Source organism: Oncorhynchus tshawytscha, unplaced genomic scaffold, assembly GCF_018296145.1.
Source record: "Oncorhynchus tshawytscha isolate Ot180627B unplaced genomic scaffold, Otsh_v2.0 Un_scaffold_7041_pilon_pilon, whole genome shotgun sequence".
Taxonomy (NCBI): Eukaryota; Metazoa; Chordata; class Actinopteri; order Salmoniformes; family Salmonidae; genus Oncorhynchus; species Oncorhynchus tshawytscha.
Genome location: NW_024609821.1, coordinates 592,501 through 607,500, shown reverse-complemented (window position 1 = coordinate 607,500; position 15,000 = coordinate 592,501). Strand labels below are relative to the sequence as shown.

Genomic DNA, 15,000 nt, shown 5'->3' with positions numbered 1-15,000 from the left:
CACCTCTCTCCACTCCCCCCCTCTCTTTCCTCGCTTCCTCTCGTCCCCTCCCCTCTCTCTCTCCCCCTCTCTCTCCCCCTCTTTCTCTCCACCTCCATCCCTCCCCTCTCTCTACACAGTCCTACAACATGGTACTGAATGATTGTCACGGTTCTCTCAGTCCCCCCTCTCCATCCCCCCTCTCCTAATCCCTCAACCTCCCTTTGCCCTTCACCCTCTCTCTCCCCTCTCCACCCCCTCTCCTAATCACACCCTCTCCCTTCACCTCCCTCTCTCCACCTCCACACTACCCACCTCTCTCTAACCCCCTTCCCCTCCACTCCCCCCTCTCTCTCCTCTCCCTCTCCCCTCTCTCCCACTCTTTCCTCTCCTAGATGTGGAGATGAGATTATGGAGATCAACAACACAGTGGTATACAACATGGTACTGAATGATGTGTACACGGTTCTGAGTCAGTGCTCCCCCGGGCCAGTCCAGATCATCATCAGTCGACACCCTGACCCCAAAGTAAATACCCCATTTAACCTTATATACACACCCTGTCTGACCTTATATACACACCCTGTCTGACCTTATATACACACCCTGTCTGACCTTATATACACACCCTGTCTGACCTTATATACACACCCTGTCTGACCTTATATACACACCCTGTCTGACCTTATATACACACCCTGTCTGACCTTATATACACACCCTGTCTGACCTTATATACACACCCTGTCTGACCTTATATACACACCCTGTCTGACCTTATATACACACCCTGTCTGACCTTATATACACACCCTGTCTGACCTTATATACACACCCTGTCTGACCTTATATACACACCCTGTCTAACCTTATATACACACCCTGTCTAACCTTATATACACACCCTGTCTAACCTTATATACACACCCTGCCTGGCCTTATATACACAAACTGTCTGACCTTCTATACACTCCCTGTCTGACCTTATATACACACCCTCTCAGTGCTAGAGGCGACACTACCGACCCTGGTTCAATCCCAGTCTGTATCACAGCTGGCCATGATCGGGAGTCTCATAACGCGGTGCACAATTGGCCCAGTATCGTCTGGGTTGGGGGAGGGTTTGGCTGGGGTAGGCTGTCATTGTAAATAAGAATTTGTTCTTAACTGACTTGCCTAGTTCAATAAAGGTTAAAATATACTGTACACACACTGTCTGGCCTTATATAAACTAGTTTACTGTGGTACAGATGCACATGTGTGTAGTGTTGGGGAGGGAGTGTGTTGATTTTTGTGGTGTGTGTGTTAAATGCAATGTGCCTGTGTGTATCTTTAGGTGTCAGAGCAGCAGCTGAATGATGCCATAGCCCAGGCTGTAGAGAACAGCCAACTAAAGCAGGACGCCAGTCAGTGGAGTATAGACGGTAACAACCTTTATCAACTCAGTGGAGTATAGACAGTAACAACCTTTATTAACTCAGTGGAGTATAGACAGTAACAACCTTTATCAACTCAGTGGAGTATAGACAGTAACAACCTTTATCAACTCAGTGGAGTATAGACAGTAACAACCTTTATCAACTCAGTGGAGTATAGACAGTAACAACCTTTATCAACTCAGTGGAGTATAGACAGTAACAACCTTTATCAACTCAGTGGAGTATAGACAGTAACAACCTTTATCAACTCAGTGGAGTAGAGACAGTAACAACCTTTATCAACTCAGTGGAGTATAGACGGTAACAACCTTTATCAACTCAGTGGAGTATAGACAGTAACAACCTTTATCAACTCAGTGGAGTATAGACAGTAACAACCTTTATCAACTCAGTGGAGTATAGACAGTAACAACCTTTATCAACTCAGTGGAGTAACAACCTTTATCAACTCAGTGGAGTATAGACAGTAACAACCTTTATCAACTCAGTGGAGTAACAACCTTTATCAACTCAGTGGAGTAACAACCTTTATCAACTCAGTGGAGAATAGACAGTAACAACCTTTATCAACTCAGTGGAGTATAGACAGTAACAACCTTTATCAACTCAGTGGAGTAACAACCTTTATTAACTCAGTGGAGTATAGACAGTAACAACCTTTATCAACTCAGTGGAGTATAGACAGTAACAACCTTTATCAACTCAGTGGAGTATAGACAGTAACAACCTTTATCAACTCAGTGGAGTATAGACAGTAACAACCTTTATCAACTCAGTGGAGTATAGACAGTAACAACCTTTATCAACTCAGTGGAGTATAGACAGTAACAACCTTTATCAACTCAGTGGAGTATAGACAGTAACAACCTTTATCAACTCAGTGGAGTATAGACAGTACCAACCTTTATCAACTCAGTGGAGTATAGACAGTAACAACCTCAGTATCAACTCAGTGGAGTATAGACAGTAACAACCTTTATCAACTCAGTGGAGTATAGACAGTAACAACCTTTATCAACTCAGTGGAGTATAGACAGTAACAACCTTTATCAACTCAGTGGAGTAACAACCTTTATTAACTCAGTGGAGTATAGACAGTAACAACCTTTATCAACTCAGTGGAGTATAGACAGTAACAACCTTTATCAACTCAGTGGAGTATAGACAGTAACAACCTTTATTATCTCAGTGGAGTATAGACAGTAACAACCTTTATCAACTCAGTGGAGTATAGACAGTAACAACCTTTATCAACTCAGTGGAGTATAGACAGTAACAACCTTTATTATCTCAGTGGAGTAACAACCTTTATCAACTCAGTGGAGTATAGACAGTAACAACCTTTATTAACTCAGTGGAGTATAGACAGTAACAACCTTTATCAACTCAGTGGAGTATAGACAGTAACAACCTTTATCAATTCTCAGCTAGTTCAGCGACGCCAGACGATAATGCACCACATTACCTTCTGTAATATTACTGCATTGTGTTTCATCAGGATAAATTAATGTCTCTCACGTCCTTTCTCTTTCTCTCACCTACCTACCTACCTACCTACCTACCTACCTACCTACCTACCTACCTACCTACCTACCTACCTACCTACCTACCTACCTACCTACCTACCTACCTACCTACCTACCTACCTTTCTTTCTATCTGGTCTCTCTCTGTGACCTCTTAACCCCAGGCCTGCGTACGTCTGACCCCTGCTCTCACTCCAGAGGGAAGTGTGAGCGCTGTGTGGCGAGGAGCTTCAGCCAACTGACTGCCCGGCGAGCCCAGAAGAACATGACCCGCTCCTGTAGTGACAGCAACACATACAACCAGAACCACCATCATAACCATCAGCACAACCGCTGCCCCGGACCAGGAACCAACCTGGTTAATGGTCAAACCCTGACTATACCCAACCACAACCACAACATGCACCATAATCTGATGGAAAGGGTCCACAGCCTCGACATCCCCATGGTAACTCAACACAACCAAGCATCCCAGAATAATCTGTCATGGTTCTAGAGGTTCAAATACCTCTTTGTCTCATTGGTGTTGGAGTTCTAGGGGTCATGGTTCTAGGGTCCTTATCCATCTTTATCTCATGGTTCTAGGGGTCCACGCCTGAGCCCTGGTGTGATAACAGACTGTCTGCATTGGTCTACCCTGTCCCTGATGACGACTATAACGTCCCTTACAACTCCCCAGCAGCCAACCTCTCCTGCCAGCGCACGTTAGACCTGGCCACAAGGGGAAATAAGGTAGCTTAACTCCATACAAGCTTTTGGAAGGCCACACTTTAGGCACCAAATGGAAGAATAATGCACTGAAACAGGTTGGGACTACCTGGACTTGTCCAATAAGAAATGTTTATATAACACATATTTTCCTAATCTGACCCTAGAACAGGCCCAAAGCCCTGGCACCTCCAAGGAGGTACTGCCGACACCAGGACGTCACTAGTGAGGAGGGGGCCCCTGGGGGCCTGCCAGACTCCGATGTTTCCAGTAGAGGCTCCCCTGTTAGAGAGGACGGATGGAGTCCCACACATACCAACTGTCAGGTAGGGAGACAACATTATTTACACCTATTTACAATGATAGTCTGGTTTCTCCCATTTGGTGCCGAATGAACACAACCCACTAGTGCAGAAAAGGACAGCATCTGACATAATCTCACTGTTTTTGTATTTTTTTTGTTCCCAAGTAATATGCTTAAAGATGCTGAATTGACTAAGTATACACTTATCTAACCAGGCATATTGACTTAAACATGTATTACTGTGGATGGATGGATGGATGAATATTGTAAGCAGGTTTGAACTTTTTTTAAGTAATGAATTTGAATCGATGGATCAAAATAATGTAAATATCGATGCATCTCAACAGGACTTTAGCAGCATGATATGACTGGCTGTCATTCATACTGCAGTACATCTGAGGAAGAGCTAGACTGCATGCTTCTATTGCCCATAAATGGTAGCTACTGTAGGGAAGAAGGGGGCGTGATCAAAATCTCTGTAAAACAGAGTTGCGTAGTCTCCATGCATCAGGCATCAGCTGTGGTTGAGACACGTCACTCTGTTTTGCATTGGTTCTTCAGCTTGCATATTCTCTGAAACCACAATGGTCTGTGAAGCTGATCTGCTGAGCTGGGTAGACTTCATTAAGGCATGCAACGGAAACGGCTTAATACGAAAATGACCGTTTCTTATTGGACAAGTCCAGGTAGTCCCTCCCTGTTTCTTCCATTTGGTGCCTAATGAACACAACAGGACAATGTGATGGACATTTTTATGTTTGTGCTTTTCTATAAACCAATTTCTATGTTCTCTGTTTGTGCTTTTGTATAAACCAATTTCTGTGTTCAATCAAGTTACTGATTGAACAAATCCTCACTCTCAATAGCTGCAATTTGGCAGTACATCCAGAACCTTGTTTAGAGAAATGATATCTCAGTTTCAAGGTCTCAGCTTAGAGAAGAAGCCTCGTGAGGTATTGGTCTGTCACATGCATGAAACAAACATGAATTATGAATGATGAATAAGCTAAATCATGCAAATATAACTTGTCAGTATATAAGGGAACTAATGGGACTGCCCTGTTAGAGCTCACTTCAGATTGCTACAATATGTATCTAAGTCTGACTGGGACCTCTCCAACCTGCTGACAATAAAGAGTGATTCACTTCAGATTGCTACTATATGTATCTAAGTCTGACTGGGACCTCTCCAACCTGCTGACAATAAAGAGTGATTCACTTCAGATTGCTACTATATGTATCTAAGTCTGACTGGGACCTCTCCAACCTGCTGACAATAAAGAGTGATTCACTTCAGATTGCTACTATATGTATCTAAGTCTGACTGGGACCTCTCCAACCTGCTGACAATAAAGAGTGATTCACTTCAGATTGCTACTATATGTATCTAAGTCTGACTGGGACCTCTCCAACCTGCTGACAATAAAGAGTGATTCACTTCAGATTGCTACTATATGTATCTAAGTCTGACTGGGACCTCTCCAACCTGCTGACAATAAAGAGTGATTCACTTCAGATTGCTACTATATGTATCTAAGTCTGACTGGGACCTCTCCAACCTGCTGACAATAAAGAGTGATTCACTTCAGATTGCTATATATGTATCTAAGTCTGACTGGGACCTCTCCAACCTGCTGACAATAAAGAGTGATTCACTTCAGATTGCTACTATATGTATCTAAGTCTGACTGGGACCTCTCCAACCTGCTGACAATAAAGAGTGATTCACTTCAGATTGCTACTATATGTATCTAAGTCTGACTGGGACCTCTCCAACCTGCTGACAATAAAGAGTGATTCACTTCAGATTGCTACTATATGTATCTAAGTCTGACTGGGACCTCTCCAACCTGCTGACAATAAAGAGTGATTCACTTAGATTAGTGCATGATCTAAGTCTGATACCAACCTGTGACAATAAAGGAGTTAGACATTAGTGCAGAGATTGATACTATTAGTATTAGTCAGAGGGATACCATTAAACATGTGACAAGAAGATGATTCACATTAGTGCAGATTGGATACTATTAGACATTAGTGCAGAGGGATACCTTAACATGCTGACAATAAAGAGTGATTCACTGCAGAGAAGGATACATTAGACATTAGTGCAGAGGGATACCATTCCAACCTGCTGACAAGAAAGGATAACATTAGATTAGTGCAGAGAAGGATACTATTAGACATTAGTGCAGAGGGATACCTTAGACATTAGTGCAGAGAAGGATACACTTAGATTATTAGAGAGAAGGATACATTAGACATTAGTGCAGAGAAGGATAACTTAGTGCAAAGGATAACATTACATTAGTGCAGAGAAGGATAACATTAGACATTAGTGCATTAGACATTAGTGAGGACATTAGTGCAGAGAAGGATACCATTAGACATTAGTGCAGAGAAGGATAACCATTAGACATTAGTGCAGAGAAGGATACCATTAGACATTAGTGCAGAGAAGGATAACATTAGACATTAGTGCAGAGAAGGATAACATTAGACATTAGTGCAGAGAAGGATAACATTAGACATTAGTGCAGAGAAGGATACCATTAGACATTAGTGCAGAGAAGGATACCATTAGACATTAGTGCAGAGAAGGATACCATTAGACATTAGTGCAGAGAAGGATACCATTAGACATTAGTGCAGAGAAGGATACCATTAGACATTAGTGCAGAGAAGGATACCATTAGACATTAGTGCATTAGTGCAGAGAAGGATAACATTAGACATTAGTGCAGAGAAGGATAACATTAGACATTAGTGCAGAGAAGGATACCATTAGACATTAGTGCAGAGAAGGATACCATTAGACATTAGTGCAGAGAAGGATACCATTAGACATTAGTGCAGAGAAGGATACCATTAGACATTAGTGCAGAGAAGGATACCATTAGACATTAGTGCAGAGAAGGATACCATTAGACATTAGTGCAGAGAAGGATAACATTAGACATTAGTGCAGAGAAGGATAACATTAGACATTAGTGCAGAGAAGGATAACATTAGACATTAGTGCAGAGAAGGATAACATTAGACATTAGTGCAGAGAAGGATAACATTAGACATTAGTGCAGAGAAGGATAACATTAGACATTAGTGCAGAGAAGGATAACATTAGACATTAGTGCAGAGAAGGATAACATTAGACATTAGTGCAGAGAAGGATACCATTAGACATTAGTGCAGAGAAGGATACCATTAGACATTAGTGCAGAGAAGGATACCATTAGACATTAGTGCAGAGAAGGATACCATTAGACATTAGTGCAGAGAAGGATACCATTAGACATTAGTGCAGAGAAGGATAACATTAGACATTAGTGCAGAGAAGGATACCATTAGACATTAGTGCAGAGAAGGATACCATTAGACATTAGTGCAGAGAAGGATACCATTAGTGCAGAGAAGGATACCATTAGACATTAGTGCAGAGAAGGATACCATTAGACATTAGTGCAGAGAAGGATACCATTAGACATTAGTGCAGAGAAGGATAACATTAGACATTAGTGCAGAGAAGGATAACATTAGACATTAGTGCAGAGAAGGATACCATTAGACATTAGTGCAGAGAAGGATACCATTAGACATTAGTGCAGAGAAGGATACCATTAGACATTAGTGCAGAGAAGGATACCATTAGACATTAGTGCAGAGAAGGATAACATTAGACATTAGTGCAGAAGGATAACATTAGACATTAGTGCAGAGAAGGATACCATTAGACATTAGTGCAGAGAAGGATAACATTAGACATTAGTGCAGAGAAGGATAACATTAGACATTAGTGCAGAGAAGGATAACATTAGACATTAGTGCAGAGAAGGATACCATTAGACATTAGTGCAGAGAAGGATAACATTAGACATTAGTGCAGAGAAGGATAACATTAGACATTAGTGCAGAGAAGGATAACTTTAGACATAGACACTGTTTTTCCTTTTTCTCTGTCTGTAAGCAATATGCTAAAACATGCTGAATTGACTAAATACAGTATACTAATATAATTTGCCTGTAACTAATGTGTATTGTTCCATGTGTTGTTTCTGCATCCACACCTACATGCTTCCAGCTGGTTAGCAGTGTGTACAAGGCTTTGAGAAAGATCATAAGGCTACTGTGTAGAAATGTACGTGGCACCGTTTCATCCTCCTGAATGTGGGTTGGTGAATGTTTTGCATGGAGATGACTTTGGACTGAGAATGGTGCTTTTTCATGAACATACCAGTCATACCTTTACATTTTTGTTGACAGAATGTCGTCCATTCATGCCTTTGAACGGGCATGGATGGACAAATATGACACCTCTTCCCTATGTATCCTGTCCCTCAAACATCCAACCTTAAACCTGTCTCACAATGCAAGCTTTTATAGTAAGGATGGCTTCTCTCCGTTCTGGAAGTATTTGCTTGTGTGTTTGTAAGTGACTCACCTGTAATTCTGGAAGATGCTTGTGTTATACCCACATCAGGCATGAAGCTATTGGATATCATAGAATGGCCTTGCCTTGGCACTGTGTGTGATTCAATTATGTTCTGCATCTGGTCGTTGTGAGTGTGATGGATGGATGCATGTCCATGTGAAGTGGTGGAGGGTAACGGGCGCTAGTAAATGCAGGGTGAATTACTACACTGTTCTGCGGTCAGAGGCTGAGTGGTGCGCTCAACGTTTTAACTTCCTGTTTATCTGTGTTCCAGGAAGTAGAGAGTGAGAGAGAAAGAGAGAGAGAAAGAGAGCGAGAACACTCAGGGGGAAGTGGAGAGACTCTCACCCACTCAGAGGCTCACTCTGCTGCCATCACTGACTGCCCTCGATACTCATCCTGCACAGAAGACAGACTACACACAGGTATCGTATGGGAACCTCAATACTTTTTTTTGTCGTTTTCATTCAATTTCCAAAAATGTATTAGAGTACACCATTTGTAAATACAGAGGTAACAGTCAAATATACAGTTATTTGAGACACCTATAGGGGCCATTTGCAGTTCATTTGCAGTTTGTTTTCTGAAAGACAACATGTTATTTAGTTGTGAACGCCATCTTTAGGATCATTTGTTACATTGTGACGTTTAATGGCACCACAACTTACTATATACCATTATTAGTAAAGCAGAAAGCTGTGCAGGTATGAATGCATTATTTTAATGAGGGCAGTGTGAGTCTAGCTCCTTATGAAGTACTTTTTATCTCTCCTCCTCTTAGACTGTGTTTCCTGTGTTGTCTGTGTTCAGGTGCTGAATCTGCCTTCCACCTCTGCTCCCAGAGTAAGAGGCCGGGCCTGAGGAGGCAGGGCCGCGCAGAGCAGCTCCCCCCAGAAAAGCTTCACGACCCCTGGGTTAGGATCTCCGACAGCGCCCCTGATCTTGGAGGTCCTGAAGACCCCCATCAGAACCAGAGTCTGACTCATCCGAGCACACACCGTCACAACACACACTCCCACAGTAGCACACACCAACAACAAACACACCATCTCAGCTCACACCACGACGCCACACACACTCCATCCCAAACCGACAGACACCCCAACGACACACACTCCCCAGTCGCCATGAGCCAACCGAGTGAGTTTCCCGAGCTTCCTGAACTCAACTCTACTTCCACCCACCACACCGCCCCAGACCCCACCACCCCCTCCACCCCTGCCTCCCTAATCTCCACCCCCAGCCCAAGGACTGAGGACCCCCCAGGGGTGAGGAAGGGCCCCCCAGTTGCCCCCAAGCCTGTGTGGAACCGTCAGAGCCTCAGGAGTATTAGGAATGGGAGGCCCCAGGCTGAGCTGGCCAAACCCCAGGACATCAGAGGCAGTGGAACGTACGTAGTGTTTCTCCACAACATTTCTCCTTTATCTTGTGTTTTATGCAAATGTAGCGGAGGCGGTTCAGTCTTGCCTGAGATCTGAAGACTTGTGTTAGCGCCTAAAGTGTAGGCTTTTATTTCAGGCGGTTGAGGTGGTGTTGAAGGGTATAGGTAACAGGGTTTGATTCCCAGTCGGTCCATCAAGTATTGTGTGTTCATGAGTTATAAGCCAACAAGAATTTCTGTCTCATGTAAATGATCCAGGTGGATGGACAATAACTTTTAAAAATGTGTATTTCAACAGCACCTTCGGGGTACGTCTGCGGCCCACCTCCTCTACAGCCCAGCTGTCAATCAAGCAGAAGATCCATTCATTTGAGACCTTCTCTAGTCCTGAGGGTAAAGGTCAGGAGATGGAGGGCAACAACAGGAGGCCCCTAGCCCCCTGCACTTCCCTCCCTCTGAAGGACAAGGCACCCGTCAGGAGTGACCCCCTCTCTTAGAGGAGAATGGCACAATCCAACATGACATGGGCAAAGGAGCCAAAGTGACCTCTCCAATCCCTGACGAGGACAAGGCACCCATCAGGAGTGACCCCCCTCTCTTAGAGGAGAATGGCACAATCCAACATGACATGGGCAAAGGAGCCAACTTGACTTCTCCAATCCCTGACGAGGACCAGGACAGGAGGATGTCCTCTTTTCCCCCTGGAGCCTCTCCTCACTCCATCCTTCCGCCCTCTCCTGCCTCCCACCCTTCTCCTCCTACCTGCTTTTCTCTTCTTCTGACCCCCCACCCTACCTCGGAGCTCCAGACCCCAGTGGAAGAGACAACAGACCCCAATGCAGAGATCTCTGACTCGCCATCCCCCGAAGACACCACCACCTCCCCATCCACCCTAGAGGCACCTCTCCCTGAGGCCGAACCAGAAACAGAGCCCCTGGATGGGGCTGTAGAGGCCTCCATCTCCCCCTCGGGCCCGGTGCCCAGGAGGTCCAGCAGCTCCAAGGGAGAGAGCTTTGGTCCACTACAACCACCAGAGGAGGGGGAGGGAGACCAGAACCATGCCCAGGCTCAGGGCAAGCAGGCCAGCCTACGGACGCGTAGCCTGCCCCTGCCTACCTCTCCCTCCCTGGATGGGTCAACAACTCTACAAGGACTGGAGGGAGAGAGCCTGGGGAAGATACTTTCCTTCAGTAACCAGGTGCGTCTTTGGTCCACACTTTACATTACATCACATCGTCCAAGTGGAAATTGTAAAATGTCCAATTTAACTGAAGAAATGTATGAAATGTCACATAAGTGTCATACCAGTTGAATAACCCATGTAATTACTCTGTAACAGGTGCATGCAATAGGTTTGTAACTGTCATTTAGTGTGTGGATTGTGTGCACCTGCGACACTTGGCAATAGTTTGCTTGGGAAACAATATAATTTATATAATATTCTCTTATATTTCATTATATTCTTACTATAAAATATATGTGTTTTGACTGTGGTAAGAGCACAGAAATATAAGTATCTTGTCTGCTAAATGAACAAATGAACTACAGGCCATCCCACTGGCACAGACGTCACAGACGTCATCCCACTGGCACAGACGTCAATTTAACGTCAATTCACCATCTGTAACGTGGGAATGACGTGGAAACAATGTTGATTAAAACAGTGTGTGCCCAGTGGGATGCCAGATTAAGCACCGTAACATAGTCAACTCAGCTGTTCTGTTCTTTTTCATTTGTTTTTCCCTCCATTTTCTTAGATAAAAGGCCTATTATTATCATATAATGTTGTGAACAGATAATGATTTAAGTGGTTCATTATGTTGATTAATGTCCTTGAGACAATAATAATGAATAATTACTACAGTGTAGGCTGCTGATGGGAATGAGTGTCAGCAGACATTTAATCTGATGTCAATTGACAGTTGTTTCACCCATGGTGTAAGAATGTGCTATAATGGCCTCTTGAGGTGGGATGAAGGGTAGAAAATAACAGCAGAGCCCTAACCATAACATGTGTTATACTCTGCTCTGCTCTGCTCTACTCTACTCTACTCTACTCTACTCTACTCTACTCTACTCTACTCTACTCTACTCTACTCTACTCTAATCTACTCTACTCTACTCTACTCTACTCTTATCTGCTCTACTCTACTCTACTCGTATCTGCTCTGCTCTACTCTTATCTGCTCTGCTCCACTTTTATCTGCTCTGCTCTACTCTTATCTGCTCTGCTCTACTCTTATCTGCTCTGCTCTACTCTTATCTGCTCTCCTCTACTCTTATCTGCTCTACTCTGCTCTGTTCTATTCTTATCTGCTCTACTCTGCTCTGTTCTACTATTATCTGTTCTGTTCTACTCTTATCTGCTCTACTCTGCTCTGTTCTACTATTATCTGTTCTGTTCTACTCTTATCTGCTCTCTCTCCTCTCCTCTGCTCTCCTCTACTCTGCTCTGCTCTACTCTTATCTGCTCTGTTCTACTCTTATCTGCTCTACTCTGCTCTGTTCTACTCTTATCTGCTCTACTCTGCTCTGTTCTACTCTTATCTGCTCTACTCTGCTCTGTTCTACTATTATCTGTTCTGTTCTACTCTTATCTGCTCTGCTCTCCTCTCCTCTGCTCTCCTCTACTCTGCTCTGCTCTACTCTTATCTGCTCTGTTCTACTCTTATCTGCTCTACTCTGCTCTGTTCTACTATTATCTGTTCTGTTCTACTCTTATCTGCCCTGTTCTATTCTTATCTGCTCTGCTCTACTCTGCTCTGCTCTACTATTAACTGCTCTGCTCTGCTCTCTACTCTATTCCAGGTTTCCCATGCCCTGATGCGTTCCATGCACTCCCTGCTCCCCTCCCTCTGTCCTACTAGGCCGGGTAACCCCGGGTCAGACCCACCCCCTGTATCCCCTCTAGTCTGCAGCCCGGAGGAGCCCGACCCGGCCCAGAACACTCCCCTCTCCCCTGGCCCCGACAGCAATGAGAATAGCTTCTCTGTCAGGTAAAAACTCTCTCAAAACATCAACATACAGCATAGACCAGGGTTGGGGTCAATTCCATTACAATTCAATCAATTCAGGAAGTAAAAGGAAGTTCATATTCCAGTTTTTCTCAATGCTTCTTTATGAGAATAATTTCAAATTGGAATTTCAGTTTACTTCCTAAATTGATGTAATTAAAATGGAATTGACCCTTACCCTGGTATATACAGCATATTCACTGTTTCAATGACTGATACCAGACAGGCATACACATACTACCTCTCAGGTGATTGGATGAAAAGGTATAAATATACGCTGATTTCACAAGAGCTGATAGAAGTCTAGTATGTCTATGGACCTACACTGTAGTAGTGCTTGCTATAAAAAACGTAAGATAGCACTGCTCCCTGGAAGTCAGATTCTGTAAAGTAGAGATGGAATTATATATTATCAGATGGAACAGGCATATTTTACATCAAATCTTTTCTGTATTTTGTCCCTGCTTCACAGGGCTTTAATGCAATCATGGCAGTATCATCTTTAGTAAGAGGAAGTATGAACACAGGAAGTGAACAAACAGGAAGTCCCATGTGTTAGAGATGTGTCATTATGTCGAAAGTGTTAATCTGACTGAAATCCTCTCAAAGTTTAGTCTGTAACAGATTGACCAGACTAAAACACAACTCTCTATTTAGTTTTCATACAGTGAAATGCATGATTATGAGAGTAGCTACGATGAACCTGTAATACAGAAGGTGTGTCTGTGTGTGTGTTCTGTATGTGACCAGTGTCAGTGAGTGAGTTGAACTCTGTTTGCTTCCTTATTCCTCTCAGCCTATCTGATCTGAGGCAGTGTACCATTGAGCGGGGGGAGGAGGGAGGGAACCTGGTCTCACGCCCATCTCCGTCAGCATGTGCCCACTCTGTTATCTCAGCCATCCCTCCACAGGAAATACAGACCATGATCCAGGAAGTGAAAGCTCTGGATGAGGAAACACTGAAGGTGAAACTTTGTCAGTCTTTCTGTCTTTGTGTCCGGCCTGTCTGTTTCATTGTTTTTCATTTATTTGGAGGTCCGTCCACCTCTTCCTCACAAGAAGGGCCTCGCTGACTGTATTCCTCACAAGAAGGGCCTCGCTGACTGTATTCCTCACAAGAAGGGCCTCGCTGACTGTATTCCTCACAAGAAGGGCCTCGCTGACTGTATTCCTCACAAGAAGGGCCTCACTGACTGTATTCCTCACAAGAAGGGCCTTGCTGACTGTATTCCTCACAAGAAGGGCCTCGCTGACTGTATTCCTCACAAGAAGGGCCTTGCTGACTGTATTAGGATGTCAAATAATGATGTTCCCCACATCAACACCATATCAACACCACATCGGCACCACATCAACACCACGGTAACACCACATCAGCACTACATCAACACCACGGTAACACCACATCAGCACTACATCAACACCACGGTAACACCACATCAGCACTACATCAACACCACATCAACACCACAGTAACACCACATCAGCACCACATCAACACCACATCAACACCACAGTAACACCACATCAGCACCACATCAACACCACATCAGCACAACATCGGCACCACATCAACACCACATCGGCACCACATCAACACCACATCAACACCACAGTAACACCACATCAGCACCACATCAGGACCACATCAACACCACATCAGCACCCCATCAGGACCACATCAAGACCACAGTAACACCACATCAGCACCACATCAGCACCACATCAACACCACTGTAACACCACATCGGCACCACATCAACACCACAGTAACACCACTTGAACACCACATCAACACCACATCGGCACCACATCAACACCACGGTAACACCACATCAGCACCACAGTAACACCACTTGAAATCCACATCAGCACCACATCAACACCACAGTAACACCACATCAACACCACGGTAACACCACATCAACACCACATCAGCACCACATCAACACCACATCAGGACCACATCAACAACACATCAACACCACGGTAACACCACATCAACACCACATCAACACCACATCAACACCACGGTAACACCACATCAACACCACATCAACACCACATCAACACCACGGTAACACCACATCAACACCACGGTAACACCACATCACCACCACGGTAACACCACATCAGCACCACATCAGGACCACATCAACACCACGGTAACACCACATCAACACCACGGTAACACCACATCAACACCACGGTAACACCACAT

At 44.1% G+C, this 15,000-nt stretch overlaps 1 protein-coding gene across 3 annotated transcripts in view; it reads left to right on the top strand.

Annotated features, from left to right (window-relative positions):
- The window catches only part of il16 (interleukin 16), a 53,862-nt gene that overhangs the window by 32,306 nt on the left and 6,556 nt on the right, over positions 1-15,000 (top strand). For all 3 annotated transcript variants that reach the window (XM_042319000.1, XM_042318999.1, XM_042318998.1), the window contains exons 14-24: positions 375-507; positions 1,316-1,403; positions 3,108-3,391; positions 3,529-3,675; positions 3,819-3,977; positions 8,659-8,809; positions 9,195-9,774; positions 10,064-10,232; positions 10,337-10,963; positions 12,574-12,761; positions 13,576-13,744. In XM_042319000.1, coding sequence (XP_042174934.1) covers positions 375-507; positions 1,316-1,403; positions 3,108-3,391; positions 3,529-3,675; positions 3,819-3,977; positions 8,659-8,809; positions 9,195-9,774; positions 10,064-10,232; positions 10,337-10,963; positions 12,574-12,761; positions 13,576-13,744 — 2,695 coding nt within the window. The remainder of the gene's footprint in view (positions 1-374; positions 508-1,315; positions 1,404-3,107; positions 3,392-3,528; positions 3,676-3,818; positions 3,978-8,658; positions 8,810-9,194; positions 9,775-10,063; positions 10,233-10,336; positions 10,964-12,573; positions 12,762-13,575; positions 13,745-15,000) is intronic.